Here is a 27,921-nt window from a genome sequence, read left to right as displayed (position 1 = left end):
GCGCCGCCGACGCCGCCGGGGACCCGCACGGTGCCCCCCCCCCCCCCACTCTCATCCCGCCAAAAGGAGGCGCGGCCGGCCTGCAGGTAAGAGCCGGGGTCGGATGGGGTGAGGGGGGGGGGGGGTCGGGGGCGCGCGTGCGCGCGCCCTCTGCGTCGTCGTCCTCGTCCCTTTGTGTGGCGGCCCGGCGGGGGCGCGCCACCGCTCTCCCGCCCGCGCGCGTGCGCGCGCGTTTTCGCGCGCCCTCGCCCGGCCTGACGGCCGCCCCTCCTCCTTCTCCTCAGGAGAATAATGATGATAATTTGGGTAGTCATTAAGCGCTTACTACGGCCCCAGCACCGTTCTGAGCGCTGGGGGAGACGCAGGTTGTCCCCATGACGGGGCTCACAGGCTTCACCCCCATTTTCCAGATAATAGTAATAATAACGATGGCATTTGTTGTTTTTCCAGACAGTAATTATGATGATGGCATTTATTATGATTGATAATGACATTTATTAAGCGCTTGCGATGTCCCCAGCACCGTTCTGAGCGCTGGGGGTGATACAGGTTGTCCCATGACGGGGCTCACAGGCTTCACCCCCATTTTCCAGATGATGATAATAATAATAACGATGGCATTTATTATTTTTCCAGACAATAATTATAATGATGGTATTTATGATTATTATTAATAATAATGGCATTCATTAAGCGCTTACTATGGCCCCAGCACCGTTCTGAGCGCTGGGGGAGATGCAGGATGATCAGGTTGTCCCATGACGGGGCTCACAGGCTTCACCCCCATTTTCCAGGTAATAGTAGTAATAACGATGGCATTTATTATTTTTCCAGACAATAATTATAATAATGGTATGTATTGTTATTATTAATAATAATGGCATTTATTAAGCGCTTACTATGTGCCAAGCACCGTTCTTAGTACGGGGGGAGATGCAAGATAATCAGGTTGTCCCATGACGGGGCTCACAGGCTTCACCCCCATTTTCCAGATAATAGTAATAATAGCGATGGCATTTATTACTTTCCTAGACAATAATGGTAATGATGGTATTTATCATTATTATTATTAGTTATAATAATATATCAATTAATATTGTTAATATTATCAATATTATTATTATTATATTATTATTAGTTATAATAATAATAATGGCATTTATTAAGCGCTTACTATGTCCCCAGCACCGTTCTAAGCGCTGGGGGAGATACAAGTTGTCCCATGACGGGGCTCACAGGCTTCACCCCCATTTTCCAGATAATAGTAATAATAATGATGGCATTTATTATTTTTCTAGACAATAATTATAACGATGGTATTTATTATTATCATTATTGATGGCATTTATTAAGCGCTTGCGATGTCCTCAGCACCGTTCTAAGCGCTGGGGGAGATACAAGTTGTCCCATGACGGGGCTCACAGGCTTCACCCTCGTTTTCCAGATAATAGTAGTAATAATGATGGCATTTATTATTTTTCCAGACAATAATTATAATGATGGTATTATTATTATTACTAATGACGGCATTTATTAAGCGCTTACTATGGCCCCAGCACCGTTCTGAGCGCTGGGGGAGATGCAGGATGATCAGGTTGTCCCATGACAGGGCTCACAGGCTTCACCCCCATTTTCCAGATAATAGTAATAATAACGGTGGCATTTATTATTTTTCCAGCCAATAATTATAGTGATGGTATTTATGATTATTAATAATGATAATGGCATTTATTAAGCGCTTACTATGTCCCCAGCACCGTTCTAAGCGCTGGGGGAGATACAAGTTGTCCCATGACGGGGCCCACAGGCTTCACCCCCATTTTCCAGATAATAGTAATAATAACGATGGCATTCATTGTTTTTCCAGGCAATAATTATAATGATGGTATTTGTTGTTGTTACTAATAATAATGGCATTTATTAAGCGCTTACTATGTCCCAAGCACCATTCTGAGCGCTGGGGGAGATGCAAGATAATCAGGTTGTCCCATGACGGGGCTCACAGGCTTCACCCCCATTTTCCAGATAATAATAATAACGATGGCATTTATTGTTTTTCCAGACAATAATTATAATGATGGTATTTGTTGTTATTAATAATGATAATGGCATTTATTAAGCGCTTACTGTGGCCCCAGCACCGTTCTGAGCGCTGGGGGAGATGCAGGATAATCAGGTTGTCCCATGACGGGGCTCACAGGCTTCACCCCCATTTTCCAGATGATAATAATAATAACGATGGCATTTATTATTTTTCCAGGCAATAATTATAATGATGATATTTGTTGTTATTAATAATAATAATGGCATTCATTAAGCGCTTACGATGTCCCCAGGACCGTTCTAAGCGCTGGGGGAGATACAAGTTGTCCCATGACGGGGCTCACAGGCTTCACCCTCATTTTCCAGATAATAGTAGTAATAACGATGGCATTTATTATTTTTCCAGACAATAATTATAATGATGGTATTTATTGTTATTATTGGTAATGATAATGGTATTTATTAAGCGCTTACTATGTCCCCAGCACCGTTCTGAGCGCTGGGGGAGATGCAGGATAATCAGGTTGTCCCATGACGGGGCTCACAGGCTTCACCCCCATTTTCCAGATGATAGTAGTAATAACGATGGCATTTATTATTTTTCCAGACAATAATTATAATAATGGTATGTATTATTATTAATAATATTGGCATTTATTAAGCGCTTACTATGTCCCCAGCACCGTTCTGAGCGCTGGGGGAGATGCAGGATAATCAGGTTGTCCCATGACGGGGCTCACAGGCTTCACCCCCATTTTCCGGATAATAGTAATAATAACGATGGCATTTATTATTTTTCTAGACAATAATTATAACGATGGTATTTATTATTATTATTATTGATGGCATTTATTAAGCGCTTGCGATGTCCTCAGCACAGTTCTAAGCGCTGGGGGAGATACAAGTTGTCCCATGACGGGGCTCACAGGCTTCACCCCCATTTTCCAGATAATAGTAATAATAATGATGGCATTTATTGTTTTTCCAGACAATAATTATAATGATGGTATTTATTGTTATTAATAATAATAATGGCATTCATTAAGTGCTTACTATGGCCCCAGCACCGTTCTGAGCGCTGGGGGAGATGCAGGATGATCAGGTTGTCCCATGACGGGGCTCACAGGCTTCACCCCCATTTTCCAGATGATAATAATAATAACGATGGCATTTATTATTTTTCCAGACAATAATTATAATGATGGTATTTATTGTTATTAGTAATAATAATGGCATTTATTGAGCGCTTACTATGTCCCCAGCACCGTTCTAAGCGCTGGGGGAGATGCAGGATAATCAGGTTGTCCCATGACGGGGCTCACAGGCTTCACCCCCATTTTCCAGATGATGATAATAATAACGATGGCATTTATTATTTTTCCAGGCAATAATTATAATGGTGATATTTGTTGTTATTAATAATAATAATGGCATTCATTAAGCGCTTACGATGTCCCCAGCACCGTTCTAAGCGCTGGGGGAGATACAAGTTGTCCCATGACGGGGCTCACAGGCTTCACCCTCATTTTCCAGATAATAGTAGTAATAACGATGGCATTTATTATTTTTCCAGACAATAATTATAATGATGGTATTTATTGTTATTATTGGTAATGATAATGGCATTTATTAAGCGCTTACTATGTCCCCAGCACCGTTCTGAGCGCTGGGGGAGATGCAGGATAATCAGGTTGTCCCATGACGGGGCTCACAGGCTTCACCCCCATTTTCCAGATGATGATAATAATAACGATGGCATTTATTAGTTTTCCAGCCAATAATTATAATGATGGTATTTATGATTATTAGTAACAATAATGGCATTTATTAAGCGCTTACTGTGTCCCAGGCGCCTTTCTAACCACTGGGGGAGATGCAAGTTGTCCCATGATGGAGCTCACAGGCTTCACCCCCATTTTCCAGATAATAGTAATAATAACGATGGCATTTATAATTTTTTCCAGACAACAACTATAATGATGGTATTTATGATTATTATTAATAATAATCGCATTTATTAAGCGCTTACTATGCCCCCAGCACCGTTCTAAGCGCTGGGGTAGATACAAGTTGTCGGATAACGGGGCTCACAGGTTTCACCCCCATTTTCCAGATAATAGTAGTAATAACGATGGCATTTATTATTTTCCCAGACAATAATTATAATGAGGGTATTAATTGCTATTATTAATAATTATGGCATTTATTAAGCGCTTACTATGTCCCAAGCACCGTTCTGAGCGCTGGGGGAGATACAAGTTGTCCCATGACAGGGCTTACAGGCTTCACCCCCATTTTCCAGATAATAGTAATAATAACGATGGCATTTATTATTTTTTCCAGACAACAACTATAATGATGGTATTTATGATTATTATTATTAATAATAATGGCATTTATTAAGCGCTTACTATGTCCCCAGTACCGTTCTAAGCGCTTGGGGAGATACAGGTTGTCCCATGACGGGGCTCACAGGCTTCACCCCCATTTTCCAGATAATAGTAATAATAACGATGGCATTTATTATGTTTCCAGACAATAATTATAATGGTGGTGTTTATTGTTATTATTAATAATAATGGCATTTATTAAGCGCTTACTATGTGCCAAGCACTGTTCTAAGCCCTGGGGGAGATACAAGGTAATCAGGTTGTCCCATGATGGGGCCCACAGGCTTCATCTCATTTTCCAGATAATAATAATGATGGCATTTATTATTTCCAGATAATAATAATGATCATGGCATTTATTATGCGCTTACTATGTGCCAACACCGTTCTAAACGCTGGGGGAGTTACAAGGTAATCAGGTTGTCCCATGACGGGGCTCACAGGCTTCATCCCATTTTCCAGATAATAATAATGACAGCATTTATTATTTCCATATAATAATAACAATGATGATGGCATTTATTAGGCGCTTACTATGTACCAAGCACCATTCTAAGCGCTGGGGGAGATACAAGATAATCAGGTTGTCCCATGACGGGGCTCACAGGCTTCATCCCCATTTTCCAGATAATAATAATGATGGCATTTATTATTTTCAGATAATAATAATAATGATGGTATTTGTTAATAATAATAATAACGATGATGGCATTTATGAAGCACTTACTATGTGCCAAGCACCATTCTAAGCGCTGGGGGAGATACAAGGTGATCAGGTTGTCCCATGGCGGGGTTCACAGGCTTCATCCCCATTTTCCAGATAATAATAATGATGGCATTTATTATTTCCAGATAATAATGATGGCATTTATTAATAATAATAATAGTACTACTACTAATAATAATCATAATGACATTTATTAAGCACTTACTATGTGCCAACCACCGTTTTAAGCACTGGGGGAGATACAAGGTAATCAGGTTGTCCCATGGCGGGGCTCACAGGCTTCATCCCCATATTCCAGATAATAATAATAATAGTAATAATAATAATGGCATTTATTATTTTTCCAGGTAGTAATTATAATGATGGTATTTAATAATAATAATTATGGCATTTGTTAAGCGCTTACTATGTGCCAAGCACCGCTGGGGGAGATACAAGGTGATCAGGTTGTCCCATGGTGGGGCTCACAGGCTTCATCCCCGTTTTCATTCATTCATTCATTCATTCATTCATTCATATTTATTGAGCGCTTATAGTGTGCAGAGCACTGTACTAAGCGCTTGGGAAGGACAAGTTGACAACATATAGAGATGGTCCCTACCCAACAGTGGGCTCATAATAATAATGATGATGGCATTTATTAAGCACTTACTATGTGCCAAGCACCGTTCTAAGCACTGGGGGAGATACAGGGTAATCAGATTGTCCCATGGTGGGGCTCACAGGCTTCATCCCCATTTTCCAGATAATAGTAATAATAATGATAATAATAATAATGATGATGATGATGATGGCATTTATTAAAGCGCTTACTGTGTGCCAATCACCTTTCTAAGCACTGGGGGAGATACAAGGTGGTCGACCAGGTTGTCCCATGGTGGGGGGCTCACAGGCTTCATCCCCATATTCCAGATAATAATAATAATAATAATGTTGGCATTTATTAAGCGCTTACTATGTGCCAAGCACCGTTCTAAGCACTGGGGGATACAAGGTGGTCAGGTGGTCCAACGGGGGGCTCACAGTCTTAATCCCCATTTTACAGATGAGGGAACTGAGGCACAGAGAAGTGAGTCGGCTTTCCCAAAGTCACACAGCGGCTAAGTGCCCCTTCCTTCCTCTCCCCCTCCCCATCCCCCTCACCCTACCTCCTTCCCCTCCCCACAGCACCTGTATATATGTTTGTACAGATTTATTACCCTCTTTTACTTGTACGTATTTACTGTTCTATTTATTTTATTTTGTTAATATATTTTGTTGTCTGTCTCCCCGTTCTAGACTGTGAACCCATTGTTGGGTAGGGACCGTCTCTATATGTTGCCAACTTGTACTTCCCATGAGCTTAGTACAGTACTCTGCACACTGTAAGCGCTTAATAAATACGATTGAATGAAAGTGGCGGGGTCGGGATTAGAACCCGTGACCTCTGACCTCCTACTGAGAGCTCACCTCCCCCAGGAGGCCTTCCCAGACTGAGCCCCATTTTTCCTCTCCTCCTCCCCATTCCCCCCGCCCTACCTCCTTCCCCTCCCCACAGCACTTGAATATATATTTGTACAGCTCTATTATTCATTCATTCATTCAGTCGTATTTATTGAGCGCTTACTGTGTGCAGAGCACTGTACTAAGCGCTTGGGAAGCACAAGTCGGCAACAGATAGAGACGGCCCCTACCCAACAACGGGCTCACAATCTAGAAGGGGGAGACGCAACAAAACAAAACACGTGGACAGGTGTCAAAATCGTCAGAACAAATTATTACTCTGTTTTACTTGTACATATTTACTATTCTATTCATTTTGTTAATGATGTGCATATAGCGTTAATTCTATTTGTTCTGTCCAGTGCGCTGCACACAGTAAGCGCTCAATAAATACGATTGAATGAATGAATGAGCCCTAAGCCTGCGCTTTCCACTGAGCCTCGAATAATAATAATAATAATAATAACAATAGTAGTAATAATAATAATAGTATTTGTTAAGCGCTTACTATGTGCAAAGCACTGTTCTAAAGTAGCTGTGGTATTTGTTAAGTGCTTATTAGTCGCTTATTAGCGCATATAGTGTACTAAGCGCCGGGGTGGAGCCGAGCCCGTCCCGGCCCCCCTTCAGCCTCAACCACCCCATTCTCCGGATGAGGGAGCCGAGGCCCGGAAAATAATAATGGTGGTCTTTGTTAAAGCGCTTACCGTGCGACGTGCACTGTTCTAAGCGCTGGGGGAGGCGCGAGGTCGTCGGGTTGGCCCACGTGGGGGTCCTTCATCCATTTAATCGTATTTATTGAGCGCTGACTGTGTGCAGAGCACTGGACTAAGCGCTTGGGAAGTACAAGTCGGCGACACATAGAGACGGTCCCTACCGAACACCGGGCTCACAGTCTAGAAGGGGGAATCAGACAGCAAAACAAATATTCATTTATTCATTCACTCAGTCATATTTATTGAGCGCTTACTGCGTGCAGAGCACTGGGCTACGTGCTTGGAAAGCACAGTTTGGCAATAAAGAGAGACCGTCCCCGCCCACAACGGGCTCACAGTCTAGAAGGGGGAGACAGGCAACAAAACATGTGGATGGGATCACGGTCTTCATCCCCATTTTACAGATGAGGGAACTGAGGCCCAGAGAAGGGACTTGCCCGAGGTCCCACAGCGGACACGATTAGAACCCAGGACTGCCTGAGCTCAGACTGAGCCCCCCCTTTTTCTCTGCTCCTCCTCCCCATCGCCCCCACTCCTCCCTCTGCCCTACCCCCTTCCCCTCCCCGCAGCACTTGCGTGTATTTGTACATATTTATTATTCTGTTCATTTTATTACCGATATATATAAATCTACTTATCCCGGCTCTGCCAATTGTCAGCTGTGTGACCTTGGGCAAGTCACTTCCTCACTGTTCCTTGTTCTCTCCTGTCCCGCCGTTGACCCCCATCCCACATCCTTCCCCTGTCCCGGAAATCCCTCCCGCCACACATCCTCAAAGCTAGCTCTCTTCCTCCCTTCAAATAGTAATAATAGTAATAATAATGGCATTTATTAAGCGCTTACTATGTGCAAAGCACTGTTCTAAGCGCTGAGAGCTCACCTCCTCCAGGAGGCCTTCCCATTCTGAGCCCCCTTTTCCTTCTCCTCTTTCCCATGCCCCCCGCCCTACCTCCTTCTCCTCCCCACAGCACTTGTATATATTTGTACAGATTTATTAATCAATCAATCGTATTTATTGAGCGCTTACTATGTGCAGAGCACTGTACTAAGCACTTGGGAAGTACAAGTTGGCAACATATAGAGACAGTCCCTACCCAACAGTGGGCTCACAGTCTAGAAGGGGGAGACAGAGAACAAAACCAATTTTACTCTATTCATTTTACTTGTACATATTTACTATTCTATTTATTTTGTTAATGATGTGCATAGAGCTTTAATTCTATTTGTTCTGATGATTTTGACACCTGTCTACATGTTTTGTTCTGTTGTCCGTCTCCCCCTTCTAGACTGTGAGCCCGTTGTCGGGTAGGGACTATCTCTATACATTGCTGACTTGTACTTCCCAAGCGCTTAGAACAGTGCTCTGCGCACAGTAAGCGCTCAGTAAATCCGATTGAATGAATGAATGAATGAACTTCTCTGTGCCTCAGTTCCCTCATCTGTACAATAGGGATGAAAAATATGAGTCCCCGTGGGACAACCTGATCACCTTGTAAGCTCCCCAGGGCTTAGAACAGTGGTAGGCACATAGTAATTGCTTAATAAATGCCATTATTATTGTTATTACTATTTTGATGGTATTGACACCTGTTCACATGTTTTGTTTGGTTCTCTGTTTCCCCCTTCTAGACGGCGAGCCCGTTGTTGGGTAGGGACCGTCTCTACATGTTGCCGAATTGTACTTTCCAAGCGCTTAGTACAGTGCTGCGCACATAGTAAGCGCTCAATAAATACTATTGAATGAATGAATTCAATCATATTTATTGAGCGCTTACTGTGTGCGGAGCACTGTAGTAGTCCCAGGCCCAGGCTGCAGGTAATCCACCACGCCGGAGCCGGCCAGCGGCAGCGAGGGACACCGGATGATGCTATTTGCTAAGCTCTTACTATGTGCCAAGCACTTTTCTAAGCGCTGAGGGGGGATACAAGGTGATCAGGTTGTCCCCCATGGGCATCCCAGTCTTCATCCCCATTTTGCAGAGGAGGGGACTGAGGCCCAGAGAAGGGAAGGGACTTGTCCCAGGTCCCGCGGCAGACAAGGGGTGGGGGCGGGATTAGAACCCAGGGCCTCGGACTCTGAGGCCCTGGCTCTACCCACTGGACCACGCTGCTTCCCAGGAGGGAAGGAGGGCGGGTCCGGACCTGCCCTGCCTGCCCCGCCGCCCCGTGGGGCCCGGTGCCAAGAGAAGCAGCGTGGCTTAGTTGATAGAGCCCGGGCCTGGGAGTAATTCATTTATTCAATTGTATTTATTGAGTGCTTACTGTGTGCAGAGCACTGTACTAAGCGCCTGGGAAGTACAAGTTGGCAACATATAGAGACGGTCCCCACCCGACAGCGGGCTCACAGTCTACAAGGGGGAGACAGATAACAAAACGAAACATATTATCAAAATAAAATAAATAGAATAAATACGTACAAATAAAATAGAGTAATAAATACGTACAAACATATATACATATATGCAGGTGCTGTGGGGAAGGGATAGGAGGTAAGGCGAGGGGGAGGAGGGGGAGAGGAAGGAGGGGGCTCAGACTGGGAAGGCCCTGGTTTCTAGTAATAATAATAATAACAATAATAATAATAATAATAATAATAATGGTGGCATTTGTTAAGCACTTACTATGTGCAAAGCTCTGTCCTAAGCGCTGGGGAGGATACAGGGTGATCACGTGGGGCTCACAGTCTTCATCCCCATTCTACGGATGAGGGAACTGAGGCCCCAGAGAAGTGAAGTGACTTGCCCAAAGTCACACAGCTGACAATTGGCAGAGCCGGGATTTGAACCCATGACCTCTGACTCCCAAGGCCGGGCTCTTTGCATTGAGCCATGCTGCTTCTCTTGCCCTGGCTCCGCCACTTGTCTGCTGTGTGACCTCGGGCATGTCACTTCACTTCTCTGGGCCTCAGTTCCCTCATCTGGAAAATGAGACTATGAGGACAATGTGATGAGTTTGTAAGCGCTTAGTACAGTGCTCTGCACCCAGTAAGCACTCAATAAATACGATTGATGATGAGTTTGTATGTGCCCCAGTATGTTGAGCAGTGCTTGGCACCTAGGAAGCGCTTCATAAATACCATCATTTTTATTTATTGAAGCAGCATGGCACAGTGGGTAGAGCTTGAGCCTAGGAGTCAAAAGGGCGTGGGTTCTAGACGGCTCTGCCGCTTAAAAATAATAATAATGATAGCATTTGTTAAGCGCTTACTATGTGCAAAGCACTGTTCTAAGGGCTGGGGGGATACAAGGTGATCAGGTTGTCCCACATGGGGCTCACAATCTTAATCCCCATTTTCCAGATGAGGTAACTGAGGCACAGAGAAGTTGTGACTTACCCAGAGTCCCACAGCTGACAATTGGCGGAGCCTGGATTTGAACCCATGTCCTCTGACTCCAAAGCCTGTGCTCTTTCCACTGAGCCACGCACTTATCTCCTGTGGCACCTTGGGCAAGTCACTTCACTTCTCCCGGGCTCAGTTCCTTCACCTGTAAAATGGGGATTGAGACTGTGACCCCTACATGGGGCAAGGACCATGCCCAGTCTGATTTGTGCATATCCACCCCAGGGCTTAATACAGTGCCTGGCACACAGTAAGTGCTTAACATTCATTCATTCCTTCAATCGTATTTATTGAGCGCTTACTTTGTGCAGAGCACTGTACTAAGCGCTTGAGAAGTACAAGTTGGCCACATATTATTATTATTTATTTGGGAGGCGTCCAGAGGTTGCCACCCCCACCAGTTGGGCCCGCTGTGTTTCCAGACAAACTCATTTGGAAGCAGCGGGGCCTAGCGGCTAGAACTCAGGCCCGGGAGTCAGAAAGTCATGGGTTCGAATTCCCGCCTCCACCAGTGGTCTTCTGCTGGGTGACCTTGGCCAAGTCACTTCACTTCTCTGGGCCTTAGCATGCTCAGCTGGAAAATGGGGACTTAAGCCATGAGCCTGACGGTTATTGTATGGTGCTAAGCGCTTAGTGCAGTGCTCTGCACACAGCGCTCAATAAATACGATTGATTGATTGATTGATTTCCTGTCCACAACTAGCTTACATAGTAAGCTCTCTAATTCTAATTGTATATCTCTAATTCTATTAATTTATAGTGATGCCTGTTTACTTGTTTTGATGTCTGTCTCCCCCGTTCTAGACTATGAACTCGTTGTGGGCAGGGATTTTCTCTGTTGCCGAATTGTACTTTCCAAGGGCTATGTACAGTGTTCTGCACATGATAAATGCTCCATAAATACTATTGAATGAATGAATGAATAGTAAGCGCCTAACAAATATCCTTTTTTTTTTTTTAAAAAAAAAAGGGGGAGCAAGATAGTGCACTTTAGGTGTAAACCAGCAAATTATCCAAGGGAAAATCATCATCATCATCAATCGTATTTATTGAGCGCTTACTATGTGCAGAGCACTGTACTAAGCGCTTGGGAAGTACAAATTGGCAACATATAGAGACAGTCCCTACCCAACCGTGGGCTCACAGTCTAAAAGGGGAAGACAGAGAACAAAACCAAACATACTAACAAAATAAAATAAATAAATAAATAAATAAATATGAATTATATCAAAGATTCAACATCCTCAAAAGCGGGCCTTGGCCGTACTTATTCTAGTATTTGTTTTGAGTCAGCAACGTGGTATCTGACCTTATTAGCAAAACAAATCTTAGTTGCATCATTGGAAGAGTGACATGAGATTGAGAAGCAGCGTGGCTCAGTGGAAAAAGCACGGGCTTTGAAGTCAGAGGTCATGGGTTCAAATCCCGGCTCCACCACCTGTCAACTGCGTGACTTTGGGCAAGTCACTTAGCTTCTCTGGGCCTCAGTTCCGTCACCTGTAAAATGGGGATGAAGACTGTGAGCCCCACGTGGGACAACCTGGTCACCTTGTAAATTCCCCAGCGCTTAGAACAGTGCCCTGCGCATAGTAAGCGCTTAATAAATGCCATTATTATTATTTTTATTATTATGTAATGCTAATTGTGGTATCCGTTAAGCGCTTACTATGTGCCATCCCGGTGCTCCTGCTTGAGGCAACAGCTGATTAATCAATCGATCGATAGTATTCATTCATTACTGCGCACTCAGCACTGAACTGGGCATTTGGAAGCGTACGTTAGACATGGTAGAGGGTCCCCGAGGAGCGTCCTCTAGATTGCAAGCTCACTGTGGGCAGGGACTGTCTACCAACTCTGATGCATCTTATTCTCTCCCAAGTGTTTAGGAGCAGTTTTTTTGCACACAGCAAGTGCTCAGTAAATGCCAGTGATTGATTATAGTCTGGCGGGGGAGACAGGCGGTAAACTAAATTACAGATAGGGAAAGCAAGCCGAGTTTGAAGATACGTGTGGGGTGGGCGGAGAGGGGAAAGAATAAGTACCCAGATGCTGAAGTCACGCGGAAGTGCAGAAGTGACAGTCGGTGGGGAGCGGAGAGATGAATCAGGCAAGGCCTGCTGGAAGGACTGTGATTTCAGAAGGGCGGTGGGGACGTGGGGCGAGCAATGGTCTACTGGGTGGAAGGTAACAAGCAGCGTGGCCCAGTGGAAAGAGCACGGGTTTTGGAGCCAGAGGTCACGGGTTCAAATCCCAGCTCCACCAGTTGTCAGCTGTGTGACTTTGGGTAAGTCACTTAACTTCTCTGTGCCTCAGTTACCTCATCCGTAAAACGGGGATTAAGACCGTGAGCCCCCCGGGGGACAACCCGATCACCTTGCAACCTCCCCAGCGCTTAGAACGGTGCTTTGCACATAGTAAGCGCTTAATAAATGCCATCATTATTATTATTATTGTTATTGAGGGGGAGGGACTTCCAGGCGTGAACACACAGAGAAAAGGGAACAAGGCACGACGAGTAGATTGGCGCCGGAGGAGCGAAACCCCGGAGGCGGGACGGAGTTGTCGACCGTCAAGGATTTCTGCCTGATCCAATCAATCAATCAATCAATCAATCGTATTTATTGAGCGCTTACTATGTGCAGAGCACTGTACTAAGCGCTTGGGAAGTACAAATTGGCATCACATAGAGACAGTCCCTACCCAACAGTGGGCTCACAGTCTAAAAGGGGGAGACAGAGAACAGAACCAAACATACCAACAAAATAAAATAAGTAGGATAGAAATGTACAAGTAAAATAAATAAATAAATAAATAAATAAATAGAGTAATAAATATCCAGAGAGGAATGGGCAGCCATTGGAAGGTCTTGACAGGCGGAGACTTGGGCAGAATGGCATTTTAGGAAAATGGTCTCTGGACAGCAGATTGGAAGGTGGATTGGAGGCAGGGAGGTCGGCAAGGAAGCTGTTGCCATCGTCAAGCCGGAATAGGATAAGCGCGTAGACCAGCGTGGAGGCGGCTTGAATGAGAAGCAATGTAGCTCAGTGGAAAGAGCGCGGGCTTGGGAGTCAGAGGTCATGGGTTCGAATCCCGCCTCCCCCACGTATGCCGTGTGACCTTGGGCAAGTCACTTCCCTGTGCCTCGGTTCCCTCATCTGTAAAACGGGGATTAAGACTGTGAGCCCCACATGGGACAACCTCCTCTCCCTGTGTTCGCCCCGGCGCTTAGAACAGTGCTTTGCGCATAGTAAGCGCTTAACAAATACCAACATTACAGGGGGCGTTGGTGGTTCAGTGGTAGCGTTCTCGCCTCCCACGCTGGAGACTCGGGTTCGGTTCCCGGCCAGTGCAGCTGGATTTTAATTTAAGCGCTTAATAAAGTGCTCTGCACGCAGTAAGCGCTCGATAAATACAATTGATTGATTGATTGAATGGAGAGGAATGGTCTGTTTCTGCAAGTTTTGTGAAGGAAGAACTGACTGACGGGATTTGGGAACAGAAGCAGCATGGCCTCATGGAAGGATCGTGAAGGATTTTAGACTGTGAGCCCACTGTTGGGTAGGGACTGTCTCTATATGTTGCCAATTTGTACTTCCCAAGCGCTTAGTACAGTGCTCTGCACATAGTAAGCGCTCAATAAATACGATTGGTGATGATGATGATGATCATCATCAGGGGACTGGGGTTCTAACCCTGGCTCTGCCTTGTGCCTAATACGATTGAATGAATGAATGCTGTGTGACCTTGGGCAAGTCACTTAACTTCCCTGGGCCTTAGGTACCTCATCTGTAAAATGCGGATTAAATCCTCCTCCCTCCTACTTAGACTGTGAGCTGCATTTGGGACAGGGACTGTGTCCAACCTGATTAACGGGTATCGACTCCAGTGCTTTGTACAGTGCCTGGCACATAGTAAGCCCTTAATGAGTACTCTATTATTGGAGGAGGCGGGGAGTCAAGGATAATGCCACATTCATGAGCTTGAGGGTTGGAAGGATGGTATTGTCGACTGAAGGAAAAGTTGGGTGGAGGAGAGGATTTGGGAGGGAAGAGAAGATCAGCATGAGCTGCTGTTAGGACATCCTGAGTGGGCTTTTTTCTAGTCTTTGTCAAGCGCTTTCCCCTAGGCTATGCTGCTTCTCTGAGTTGAACCTGGAGGAACACCCCGAATTAGGGAATGGAAGGCAGAAGCAGAGCTAGTGGAGGACCTGTATATATGTATATATGGTTGTACATATTTATTACTCTATTTATTTATTTATTTTACTTGTACATATCTATCCTATTTATTTTATTTTGTTAGTATGTTTGGTTTTGTTCTCTGTCTCCCCCTTTTAGACTGTGAGCCCACTGTTGGGTAGGGACTGTCTCTATATGTTGCCAATTTGTACTTCCCAAGCGCTTAGTACAGTGCTCTGCACATAGTAAGCGCTCAATAAATACGATTGATGAGGATGATGATGATGATCGTCAGGGGACTGGGGTTCTAACCCTGGCTCTGCCTTGTGCCTAATACGATTGAATGAATGAATGCTGTGTGACCTTGGGCAAGTCACTTAACTTCCCTGGGCCTTAGGTACCTCATCTGTAAAATGCGGATTAAATCCTCCTCCCTCCTACTTAGACTGTGAGCTGCATGTGGGACAGGGACTGTGTCCAACCTGATTAGCGGGTATCGACTCCAGTGCTTTGTACAGTGCCTGGCACATAGTAAGCCCTTAATGAGTACTCTGATTATTATTGGAGGAGGCGGGGAGTCAAGGATAATGCCACATTCATGAGCTTGAGGGATGGAAGGATGGTATTGTCGACTGAAGGAAAAGTTGGGTGGAGGAGAGGATTTGGGAGGGAAGAGAAGATCAGCATGAGCCGCTGTCGGGACATCCCGAGTGGGCTTTTTTCTAGTCTTTGTCAAGCGCTTTCCCCTAGGCTATGCTGCTTCTCTGAGTTGAACCTGGAGGAACACCCCGAATTAGGGAATGGAAGGCAGAAGCAGAGCTAGTGGAGGACCTGTATATATGTATATATGGTTGTACATATTTATTACTCTATTTATTTTACTTGTACATATCTGTCCTATTTATTTTATTTTGTTAGTATGTTTGGTTTTGTTCTCTGTCTCCCCCTTTTAGACTGTGAGCCCACTGTTGGGTAGGGACTGTCTCTATATGTTGCCAATTTGTACTTCCCAAGCGCTTAGTACAGTGCTCTGCACATAGTAAGCGCTCAATAAATACCATTGATGATGATGATGAGGAGAAGGAGTCTGAGGAGGACCAGCCAGAGAAGTAAGAGGAGAACCTGGATGGGATGGTGTCGGGAAAACCATTGGAAGAAAGTGTTTCCAGGGAAAGGGAGTGATCCATCATCCTCATCACTCATTCAATCAATTGTATTTATTGAGCTCTTACTGGATGCAGAGCACTGTACTAAGCATTTGGGAGAGTGCAATACAACAGTAAACAGACATATTCCCTGCCCACAACGAGCTTACAGTCTAGAGGACTCATCATCTTTAATGGCATTTGTTGAGAGCTTACTACGTGTAGAGCACTTATTATTATTATTATTATTATTACTACCACCAAGCAGTTGGGAGAGTGAAACCCATGCCAGCTTACTCACTGTGCCCCGATTTCATCCATCTTGCGACAGACATATTCCCTGCCCACAACGAGCTTACAGTCTAGAGGACTCATCATCATTAATGGCATTTGTTGAGAGCTTACTACGTGTAGAGCACTTATTATTATTGTTATTATTACTACCACCAAGCAGTTGGGAGAGTGAAACCCCGTGCCAGCTTACTCACTGTGCCCCGATTTCGTCCATCTTGCGACAGACATATTCCCTGCCCACAACGAGCTTACAGTCTAGAGGACTCATCATCATTAATGGCATTTGTTGAGAGCTTACTATGTGTAGAGCACTTATTATTATTATTATTACTATCACCAAGCAGTTGGGAGAGTGAAACCCGTGCCAGCTTACTCACTGTGCCCCGATTTCGTCCATCTCGCGGCTGACCCCTTTTCCACATCCTCCTTACCTGGAACACTTTCCCTCTTTGTATATGCCAGACCCACCACTGTCTCCACCTCCAGAGCATTATTAAGTCCACATCTCCTCCCCGAAGAAGCCCTCTTTTAATAATAATAATAATAATAATAGTGACTGGTTTTCTTAAGCACTTACTATGTGCCGAGCACTGTCCTAAATGCTGAGATAGATACAAGGTTATCGGATTGTCCCCATGTGGGGCTCACAGTCTTACTCCCCATTTTACAGATGAGGGAAATGAGGCACAGAGAAGTTAAGTGACTTGCCCAGAGTCACGCAGCTGACAAGTGGCGGTGGCAGGATTAGAACCCACAACCTCTCACTCCCAAGCCCACTAAAGCCACGCTGCTTCCGTTTTCCCTGGCTCATTTTCCTTTCTGCATTGTCGGTGCACTTGGATCTACGACCTTTGGACATTTGATATTACCCGCAACCCCTTAGCACTTATGTACATATCTTTAAACTATGTAATTATAAATTACTTATTCTTTCATATCACTGTCTGCCTTCCCCTCTAGACTGTAAGCTAAACTGTAAGAGAAGCAGCGTGGCTCAATGGAAAGAGCCTGGGCTTTGGAGTCAGAGGTCATGGGTTCAAATCCTGGCTCCGCCAGTTGTCAGCTGTGTGACTTTGGGCAAGTCACTTCACTTCTCTGGGCCTCGGTTCCCTCATCTGTAAAATGGGGATTAAAACTGTGAGCCCCCCGTGGGACAACCTGATCACCTCGTAACCTCCCCAGCGCTTAGAACAGTGCTTTGCACATAGTAAGCGCTTAACAAATACCATCATTATTATTAAGCTCCTTCTGGGCAGGGAATGTGCTAATTCTGTGGATTGTACTATCCCAAGTGCTTAGCCCAGCGCTTAGAACAGTGCTTTGCACATAGTAAGCGCTTAATAAATGCCATCATCATTATTATTATTATGATTACAGTAACAGCGTGAAGCAGCTGAAGCACGAGAAGCAGCGTGACTTAGCGGCAAGAGCCCGGGCTTGGGAGTCAGAGGTCGTGAGTTCTAATCCCGACAGCGTCACTTGTCAGCTGTGTGACTTTGGGCAAATCACTTAACTTCTCTGCGCCTCAGTTACCGCATCTGTAAAATGGGGATTAAGACTGTGAGCCCCACATGGTACAACCTGATAACCTTGTATCTTCGTCCCCCTCTCCATCCCCCCCATCTTACCTCCTTCCCTTCCCCACAGCACCTGTATATATGTATATATGTTTGTACATATTTATTACTCTATTTATTTATTTCTTTATTTTGCTTGTACATATCTATTGTATTTATTTTATTTTGTTAGTATGTTTGGTTTTGTTCTCTGTCTCCCCCTTTTAGACTGTGAGCCCACTGTTGGGTAGGGACTGTCTCTATATGTTGCCAATTTGTACTTCCCAAGCGCTTAGTACAGTGCTCTGCACATAGTAAGCGCTCAATAAATATGATTGATTGATTGATTGTATCTATCCCAGCACTTAGGACAGTGCTTGGTACATAGTAAGCGCTTAACAAATACCATCTTTTTTTAGAGAAGCAGCGTGGTGTAGTGGATAGAGCATGGGCCTAGGAGTTAGAAGGTCATGAGTTCTGATGATGATGATGGAATTTATTCTAATCCCAGCTCTGCCCCTTGTGTGCTGTGTATCTTTGGGCAAGTCACTTTGCTCTCTGGGCCTCAGTCCTCTTATCTATAAAATGGGGATTGAAACCGTGACCCCCATGTGGGACAGGGACTGTGTCCAACCCAATCTGCTTGTATCCACCCCAGCGCTTAGTACAGTGTCTGGCACATAGTTGAGCACTTAACAAGTACCATTATTATTATTATTACTACAGTTCTCTGCACGTAGTAAGCACTCGGTAAACACTATTTATTGATTGATTACAATGCAACAGAGTTGCAATACACGGTCCCTGACCCCAACGAGGTCCATAGTGTCCAAGACCGCTGAGAGGTTGAGGATATTTAAAGCCGAGAAGAGTCCCTAAGATTTGGCAGGAGGAGGGCATATGGGGGACTTGGAAAGACTCCCTCTTGCCCAAGAGAACATCCTGGGTGCAATTCACCATTTTAAGTACTTGGGACTTACTAAACAGAGGTTGTACGTTTCCTGTCCCTTGGAGGCTTGCTTTCCATCGGGGGAGACGGCAGAAAAGTACTTACTTGAGTGCTTACTGTGTGCACAACACTGTATTAAGCACTCGTCCTCCTCTCCATCCCCCCCCATCTTACCTCCTTCCCTTCCCCACAGCACCTGTATATATGTTTGTACATATTTATTACTCTATTTATTTATTTATTTTAGTTGTACATATCTATTCTATTTATTTTATTTTGTTAGTATGTGTGGTTTTGTTCTCTATCTCCCCCTTTTAGACTGTGAGCCCACTGTTGGGTAGGGACTGTCTCTATATGTTGCCAATTTGTACTTCCCAAGCGCTTAGTACAGTGCCCTGCACACAGTAAGCGCTCAGTAAATACGATTGATGATGATGATGATGATTAAGCACTTGGAAAGTACAATTCAGCGGGCTCACAGTCTAGAAGCGGGGAGACAGGCATCAAAACAAACAAACAGGCATCAATAACGTCAATATAAGTGGAATTATTAATATATGCACAGTAACACATAGAAAAGCGCTCAGGGTTAGCGTAAATCGGTGCCTAAGTGCCGGTGGCGTGTATGACTTGGGATGGTGGGAAGGAATCAGGGAAGGCCTGCCGGAGGCGGAGGGGGGGCTGGAGAACTGGAAGGGAGTTCTGGATCAGGGAACGGCTTGGGAGAGGGGATGAAGGCGGGTGGGAGAGGCAAGAGAGAGGTGCAGCTTGGAGGGGAACTGGAAGGAGCCAAGTGAGAATATGCGGCCCCGTCCCGCAGCTCCCTGGGCTTGTGGCCATCAATCAATCAATCAATCGTATTTATTGAGCGCTTACTATGTGCAGAGCACTGTACTAAGCGCTTGGGAAGTACAAATTGGCAACACATAGAGACAGTCCCTACCCAACAGTGGGCTCACAGTCTAAAAGGGGGAGACAGAGAACAGAACCAAACATACCAACAAAATAAAATAAATAGGATAGAAATGTACAAGTAAAATAAATAAATAAATAAATAAATAGAGTAATAAATATTTACAACCATATATACATATATACAGGTGCTGTGGGGAAGGGAAGGAGGTAAGATGGGGGGATGGAGAGGGGGACGAGGGGGAGAGGAGGGAAGGGGCTCAGTCTGGGAAGGCCTCCTGGAGGAGGTGAGCTCTCAGCAGGGCCTTGAAGGGAGGAAGAGAGCTAGCTTGGCGGATGGGCAGAGGGATTGGGGGCATTCCAGCCCCGGGGGATGACGTGGTCCGGGGGGTATTGTCGACAGCTGTGTGACTTTGGGCAAGTCACTTTGCTTCTCTGTGCCTCAGTTCCCTCATCTGCAAAATGGGGATTAAGACCGCGAGCCCCCCGTGGGCCAGCTTGATCACCTTGTAACCTCCCCAGTGCTTAGAACAGTGCCTTGCACATAGTAAGCGCTTAATAAATGCCATCATCATCATCATCTTGAGCTCTTCCTGTATGCAGTACACTGGATCAAGCGCTTGGGAGAGGACGGTAGAACAATGAACGGACACATTCCCTGCCCACAAGGAGCTTACAGTCTGGAGGGGTGTGTCTGCATCCCTGGCTGGGACTGCAGCTGCGCTTCCCCCTGCATGGCCACCTTCCCAGGCGCAGCTAGCTCCTTATGTACTGGCCGTCTCCAAGGGCTCCCAGCCCTGCGCCCTCAAATTCCCCCCCGCCCCAGCGCAGCAGGACCTTTTACTTACTTCTAGCTTGTCCTCCTAACTCGCTCCTGGAATTGCAACAACTCCACAACCCGCTGCAGGCTGCCACCTCTGAATGTGGAAGGAAAAAATAAGCCCAACACGACTCTTAAAACACTGTCTCTTTTCAGCATTTTGTACAGGGCGGAAAGTGTAACATCAGTAACCCAGCCGAGTTTTGGTTATTAATAATAATAATGGCCTTTATTAAGCACTTACTATGTGCAAAGCACTAATTGGTCCTACACCTACCCCAGCACTTAACGTAGTGCTTGGTCCATAAAAAAAAAAGCCCAACACGACTCTTTTAAAGCACTGTCTCTTTTCAGCATTTTGTACAGGGTGGAAAGTGTAACATCAGTAACCCAGCTGAGTTTTGGTGATTAATAATGGCCTTTATTAAGCACTTACTATGTGCAAAGCACTAATTGGTCCTACACCTACCCCAGCACTTAACGTAGTGCTTGGGCCATAAAAAAAAAAGCCCAACACGACTCTTTTAAAACACTGTCTCTTTTCAGCATTTTGTACAGGGCGGAAAGTGTAACATCAGTAACCCAGCCGAGTTTTGGTTATTAATAGTAATAATGGCCTTTATTAAGCACTTACTATGTGCAAAGCACTAATTTGTCCTACACCTACCCCAGCACTTAACGTAGTGCTTGGTCCATAAAAAAAAAAGCCCAACACGACTCTTTTAAAACACTGTCTCTTTTCAGCATTTTGTACAGGGCGGAAAGTGTAACATCAGTAACCCAGCCGAGTTTTGGTTATTAATAATAATAATGGCCTTTATTAAGCACTTACTATGTGCAAAGCACTAATTTGTCCTACACCTACCCCAGCACTTAACGTAGTGCTTGGTCCATAGTAAATACTTCACAAATGGCACAGTTCTTGTTACGGGAGGATTTGGAGGGGAGGGAGAGAGAGAACGCGAACAAGAACAAATGAACACTCTCCTTTTTTCCCCAACTCAATCTTGGTGGCACGGCAGTTTACTGTGTCTTGTCGGACATATCCTTGTCTCTATCGTATCCCCTGCCTTCCCATTTGTAAAATTCACTTGGTGGTGTGTGTATACAGGGGGAGCGGACTGAGTTGTGTGTGTGTGCTGGGGGGAAGGGACACCTCTGCCCCAACAGCAGGTTGTGTGAGAGAGCTGAGTGGATCACCCCCATAGAGTCGGTGTTTGGGGCTGGGTAGGGATCGTCTCTATATGTTGCCAGTTTGTACTTCCCAAGCGCTTAGTACAGTGCTCTGCACACGGTAAGCGCTCAATAAATACAATTGATTGATTGAGGGGGGGCCTGCCATTTGCTTAAAGCATTTCGTCCCCCCTCGAAATCCGAGGCGCCGGAGTTGCCCGTGAGCCCCGTGATGGGAGGGAGAGCGGGTGCCAGCAAACGGAGAAGCAGCCTGGTCCTTGTGGAAAGAATGTGGAGTTGGGAGAACGGGATCTAGCCCCAGCTCAGGTACCGCTCTGCTGGGACATCTTGGGCAAGTCCCTTGCTCCATCTGGGCCTCAGTTTCTTTATTGGTCAAGGGGGAGTGAAATAGAGTGGGTGCCCCATGCGGGACAGGAACTGTGTCCAATTTGATAGCCAGGTGTCCGCCCCAGCACATAGTAAGCCCAGGGATTAATTAGAGTTCATTCTTCATTCATTCATTTGCATTTATTGAGTGCTTACTGTGTGCAGAGCACTGTACTAAGAGCTTGGGAAGAACAAGTCGGCAGCATATAGAGACAGTCCCTACCCAACAACGGGCTCACAGTCTAGAAGGGGGAGACAGACAACAAAACAAAACATGTAGGCAGGTGTCAAAACCATCAGAATAAATAGAATTACAGCTATATAATAATGGTGGCATTTGTTAAGCGCTTACTATGTGCAAAGCACTGTTCTAAGCGCTGGGGGGGGATACAATGTGATCAGGTTGTCCCACGTGGGGCTCACAGTCTTCATCCCCATTTTTACGGATGAGGTAACTGAGGCTCAGAGAAGTTAAGTGACTTGCCCAAGGTCACACAGCAGGCTTGTGGTGGGGCCGGGATTCGAACCCACGACCTCTGACTCCAAAGCCCGGGCTCTTTCCACTGAGCCACGCACATCATTAATAAAATAGAGTAGTAAATGTGTACAAGTAAAATAGAGTAATATGTACAAATAATATTTAAGTGCGGTAGGATGGGGGGGCGTTGGATGGGGAGGAGGAGAGGAAAAAGGGGGCTCATTCTGGGGGAGAAAGAGGGCTCAGTCTGGGCAGAGTGATGACCTCTGCCACTTGTCTGTTGCGAGTTTGCTTCTCTGTGCCTCAGTGGCCTCAGCTGTAAAGTGGGGATGAAAACTGAGCCCTTAGTACAGTGCTCTGCACACAGTAAGTGCTCAATAAATACGATTGAATGAATGAATAGGGACCGTGTCCTACCTGATTAGCTTGTATCTACCCCAGAACCTGGTACAGTGCCTGGCCCGTAGTAAGCGCTTAACAAATGCCATTCAAAACAAAGCAAACCCAGAGGAACAGCAACTAGAAAGGGATGACTAGACCGAGGAAGGTAGGGAGAAGAGTTGGCTGTGGTAACCACTTAGTAGAGTGCTTTTCACACAATAGGCGCTTCAGTACAATCGAATGAATGAGTGAATGGTGAATGAGGATGTTAGTCAAGCGGGATGCTGTTTTTGAACCTGACCCAGGGCTGGCTGGAAACCCTAAGTCTTCTCTGTGGTTATTGCATTCATTCATTCACTCATTCAGTTGTATTTACTGAGCGCTTACCGTGTGCAGAGCATTGTACTAAGCGCTTGGGAAGTCCTTGGGAAGTGCAGAGGGTCCTCAGGAATTGGGACTGCTCGCTAAGAGGATGCAGGGAGGTAGGCTGCAGGGGAAGTGGGAGGAGGGGGAGAGAGGTCAAGAGGAGAGAGATAGGGAAATGCGATTGATGATGATGGAGCACGTATATAAGGGAAAACAGGCAGTGCCCCTGGGCTCTTGGGAAGGAGAGGTTTACAAATTTTGTTTTCCCTTTTATGGGATTTGTTAAATGCTTACTATGTGTCAAGCACTGTTCTAAGTATTGGGGTAAAGGCGAGATCATCAGGTTGTCCCATATAGGACTCACGGTGTTAATCCCCATTTTACAGATGAGGTGACTGAGGCACAGAGAAAATAACCAGCTTGCCCAAGGTCACCCAGCAGACAAGTGGCGGAACCGGGATCGGAATCCAGGCCCCTCCAACTCCCAGCTCCGTGCTCCATCTATTAGCCTATACCACTTCTCAACTTGAAAGGGGGATAGACGCTTCGAAGTGTAGACGGGAGACGTAAAGTGGCCTTCAGCGGGAAAAGTTTGGGGACCACGGAATCGTATTTTAAAATAGTCTTAAAACCCTCATTACCCACTCATCTGAGCCATTCAGCTCAAAACCTTGATCTGCTTTTCTAGGTGCGTGGTGGGGGTGAGAGAAAAGATTAGGTGAGGAATGGGTTGGCAGGTCCAACCCGTGTGTGTGTGTGTGTGTTTGTGTATCTGTGTGTGCTGGAGGGGGAAGAAGACCGTGTGGTCCATCTGCCATCTGGGGTGGGATTTTGACCGGAGCGGAGGGGCCAGGTTTGAGCTGCCGCTAATACTGCAACCCCTTTCCTGGGGGTTCAGAAGGCCTATGCTTCACGAGAAAGGAAAGCCTCTTTGGCGCCCTGGCTCCTCTCCTCCTTCCTGAGAAAGTGGGCTGAAATGAGGCAGTGTCTAGACAGGTAAGTATGTGTCGTCGTCGGGTTGCGTGGAAGGTTTAAACTCCCCATTCAGCAAATCCTCTCTAGTTTCAAGTCCAGTCAAAGACCTAATGCTTTCAAGTACAGTGAACTGTATAGAATGAGTTCACCCCCAGTGCAAGACGTAATACTCTTTTCTTTTCCCTTTTCTTCTTTCTGTTCTGCAGGTTCGCAGTATTCCCGATCAGTCAGTCTGATCAGAAGAATTCGATGTTTCTAAACGGTCAGATAACCGCCTGAATCGTTCATGGTAAATATGACGTTGGGTTTCCGTTTAAGTTCTTGAGCCGCGACCCAGGGTTTGCTCTAAAAGTGTCCGTCGTAAATGTAGAGCGGGAAGCTGTCGAGTCCCATTCCTGCGGTAAGACGTTCAGATCCCCCGTTCTGGATCACACCCTTCCTCTGATAATGAGTAGTCGTGTTGCAGAGGAGCGGAAGGGAGGTGGCCCCTGATCAAAAAAGGCTTTGTGAATTGAGTGCTTCCCAAAACCGCTGGGAGCAGGTGATGCCAAACACTCTTGGCAGCTCACCTCCACGGGGGCCCGGGGGAGGGGGTGTCCTGGGCTCATTCATTCATTCATTCAATCATATTTATTGAGCGCTTACTGTGTGCAGAGCACTGTACTAAGCGCTTGGGAAGTACAAGTCAGCAACGTATAGAGACGGTCCCTACCCAACAAGGGGCTCACAGTCTAGAAGGGGGAGACAGACAACAGAACAAAACATGCAGACAGGTGTCAGAATCGTCAGAACAAATAGAATTAAAGCTCTATGCACATCATTAACAAAATAAATAGAATAGTAAACATGTACAAGTAAGATAGAGTAATAGATCTGTACAAATATATCCAAGTGCTTTGGGGAGGGGAAAGAGGTGGGGATGGGGAAGAGGAGATGAAAAAGGGGGCTCAGTCTGGAAAGGCCTCCTGGAGGAGGTGAGCTCTCAGGGCTTTGAAGGAGGAAGAGAGGTAGCTTGGCGGATGTGCGGAAGGAGGGCTTTTGGGACAGACGGGACAGAAGAACGCCATCTACCAAGAGAAGGCCCCCTCTACGGAATTTTAAAATGATCATTTGGGGCTCTGGGCCCCACTGGGTACGTGAGGAGGAGGAGCGTTTCATCCCCTTACCTGTGGGAAAGAATTTCGGGATTTGGAAAGATTGGACTCCCTGTCCGGGGGGGAAGAGTTTTCTCGTCTTGCCTCTGCCACCACTGTGGCTCCGCGTCTCTGTAGCGCTCGATCCCTGCCGAGTCACCCGTTCCGACCTGCTCCCCAAACCTTTATGAGATGGAATCCCTTGGGGCCCGGAGAGCCGATGCCAGGGGCGCCCCGAGCAGCAGCTCCAAGGACGCCCGGGGGGCTCGGCGGGCTAACGACCCCCCGCCGCTAAAGGCCGGCGCCCTCGGGGGCCGCCCCAGAGAGTCCTTCCTCTCCCTTAGCCCGGGGTCGCGTCTCCTTCCATCTGCTCGTCCCCTGGGGACCTCTGGACTTCCCTCGGCTCCCCCCGCCCCTCCTTCCCTTCCCTCCCCCCCAACCCGGGAGTAGATCCTTCCCCTCCTCCAACTCCCTCTCCTGCCCGTAGGAGCTGCCTTGAACCAGAACCTCCAAAATGGCCCCAGACTGGACCACCTACAGGTCTGCCAGCCTTCACGTGAGTGGCGTACTTGGCCCGTTTGCCTCCCAGGCAGCTTTCCCTCGGCTCCCCGGGGGAACCTGGGTTTGGGGATCGGCTCCCTCCCGCTCGCTGAGGAGGCCCCCGGCCGGCAGGCCCGTCGTAGGCAAGTGAGGGATTAGATCTCGGGGCCCGGGGCTCAGCCCTCCCGAACCGCAGAGCTTCGGGTTAAAGGCCTCGTTCCGGTCAGCTGCTCCGAGGTCCGGAGGGCCTCCCTTTCCTCGCCCCCCGGCCCCGATCTCCGCGCAGCGGCTGGCACCCGGGGGATCCCCGTGCCCTCGACTCCCGGTCCCCGTCCGAAGGTACCCGGAGAATGGGAACCCGGCTCGCCCTCGGATCCCGGCTCCGCGTCCCTCGGCGGCCCGTCCCCGGCGGGAAACGCGCTCCGGGCTGCCGTCCGGGAGAAGCTGAGACCGGTCTCTTCCTTTCTTTCCTTTTTTTTTCTTTTCTTTCTCCCCCCCCCCCCGCCCCCAAATCCCCTCCTCTCTCCCCCTCAGGAGTTTTTCATCAGCATGTCTGAAACCGTCAAGTACAACGACGACGATCACAAGACGCTGTTCCTGAAGACCCTGAACGAACAACGGCTGGAGGGGGAGTTCTGCGACATCGCCATCGTGGTGGAAGACGTGAAGTTCCGGGCTCACCGTTGCGTGCTGGCGGCCTGCAGCACCTACTTCAAGAAGCTGTTCAAGAAGCTGGAGGTGGACAGCTCGTCGGTCATCGAGATCGACTTCCTGCGCTCGGACATCTTCGAGGAGGTGCTGAACTACATGTACACGGCCAAGATCTCGGTGAAGAAGGAGGACGTCAACCTGATGATGTCGTCGGGCCAGATCCTGGGCATCCGCTTCCTGGACCGGCTGTGCTCGCAGAAGCGGGACGTGTCGAGCCCCGAGGAGCACGGCGCCGCGCCGAAGGGCAAGTACTGCCTGAAGCTGAACCGGCCGGTCGGGGAGCCCGCCGACCCCCCGGACGACGAGGTGGAGGAGATCGGCGACCCGGACGACAGCCCCTCGGACGACACGGCCGAGGGCACCCCGCCCAGCCAGGAGGACGGCAAGTCGCCCACGGCCACCCTGCGGGTGCAGGAGGCCATCCTGAAGGAGCTGGGCAGCGAGGAGGTGCGCAAGGTCAACTGCTACGGCCAGGAGGTGGAGGCCGCGGAGGCGGCCGACGCGAAGGACCCGGGCTCGCAGACGCCCCAGGCCCTGGCCTTCGGCGACGGCGTGGGCGAGGTGAAGGACGAGCAGCCGCCCGGCTGGCCGGCGGCGCCCGGCGACCTGAAGTTCGAGTACCTCCTGTACGGGCACCGGGAGCAGGTGGGCTGCCGGGCCTGCGGCAAGACCTTCTCGGACGAGGCCCGCCTGCGCAAGCACGAGAAGCTGCACACGGCCGACCGGCCCTTCGTCTGCGAGATGTGCGCCAAGGGCTTCACCACCCAGGCCCACCTCAAGGAGCACCTGAAGATCCACACGGGCTACAAGCCGTACAGCTGCGAGGTGTGCGGCAAGTCCTTCATCCGCGCCCCGGACCTGAAGAAGCACGAGCGGGTCCACAGCAACGAGCGGCCCTTCGCCTGCCACATGTGCGACAAGGCCTTCAAGCACAAGTCGCACCTCAAGGACCACGAGAGGCGGCACCGCGGCGAGAAGCCCTTCGTCTGCGCCTCCTGCACCAAGGCCTTCGCCAAGGCCTCGGACCTCAAGCGCCACGAGAACAACATGCACGGCGAGAGGAAGCAGGGCCCCGCCGGCGCCGGCCAGAGCGAGACGGAACAGTTGCAGGCGGCCGCCATGGCCGCCGAGGCCGAGCAGCAGCTGGAGACCATCGCCTGCAGCTAGGGAGGGGCGCGGGTCGGGCCCGGGAGCCGGCCCGGTCGCCCGGGTTTGGGGGGAGCG

At 47.6% G+C, this 27,921-nt stretch overlaps 1 protein-coding gene across 2 annotated transcripts; it reads left to right on the top strand.

Annotated features, from left to right (window-relative positions):
• On the top strand, positions 1 to 27,921 carry ZBTB14 (zinc finger and BTB domain containing 14). Of its 2 annotated transcripts, XM_038747471.1 has the most exons (4): positions 1 to 86; positions 24,520 to 24,602; positions 25,934 to 26,002; positions 26,521 to 27,921. In XM_038747471.1, exons 3-4 carry the CDS (start codon positions 25,961 to 25,963, stop codon positions 27,862 to 27,864), a joined length of 1,386 nt encoding a protein of 461 aa, XP_038603399.1. In that variant the 5' UTR covers positions 1 to 86; positions 24,520 to 24,602; positions 25,934 to 25,960; the 3' UTR covers positions 27,865 to 27,921. The 2 variants fall into 2 exon arrangements, with proteins under 2 accessions (XP_038603399.1, XP_038603400.1); XM_038747472.1 differs by lacking the exon at positions 25,934 to 26,002.

The sequence above is a fragment of the Tachyglossus aculeatus genome, chromosome 5 (assembly GCF_015852505.1).
Source record: "Tachyglossus aculeatus isolate mTacAcu1 chromosome 5, mTacAcu1.pri, whole genome shotgun sequence".
Taxonomy (NCBI): domain Eukaryota; kingdom Metazoa; phylum Chordata; class Mammalia; order Monotremata; family Tachyglossidae; genus Tachyglossus; species Tachyglossus aculeatus.
The sequence above is the reverse complement of the archived record's forward strand: the minus strand, read 5'-3'. Positions and strand labels throughout refer to the sequence as shown.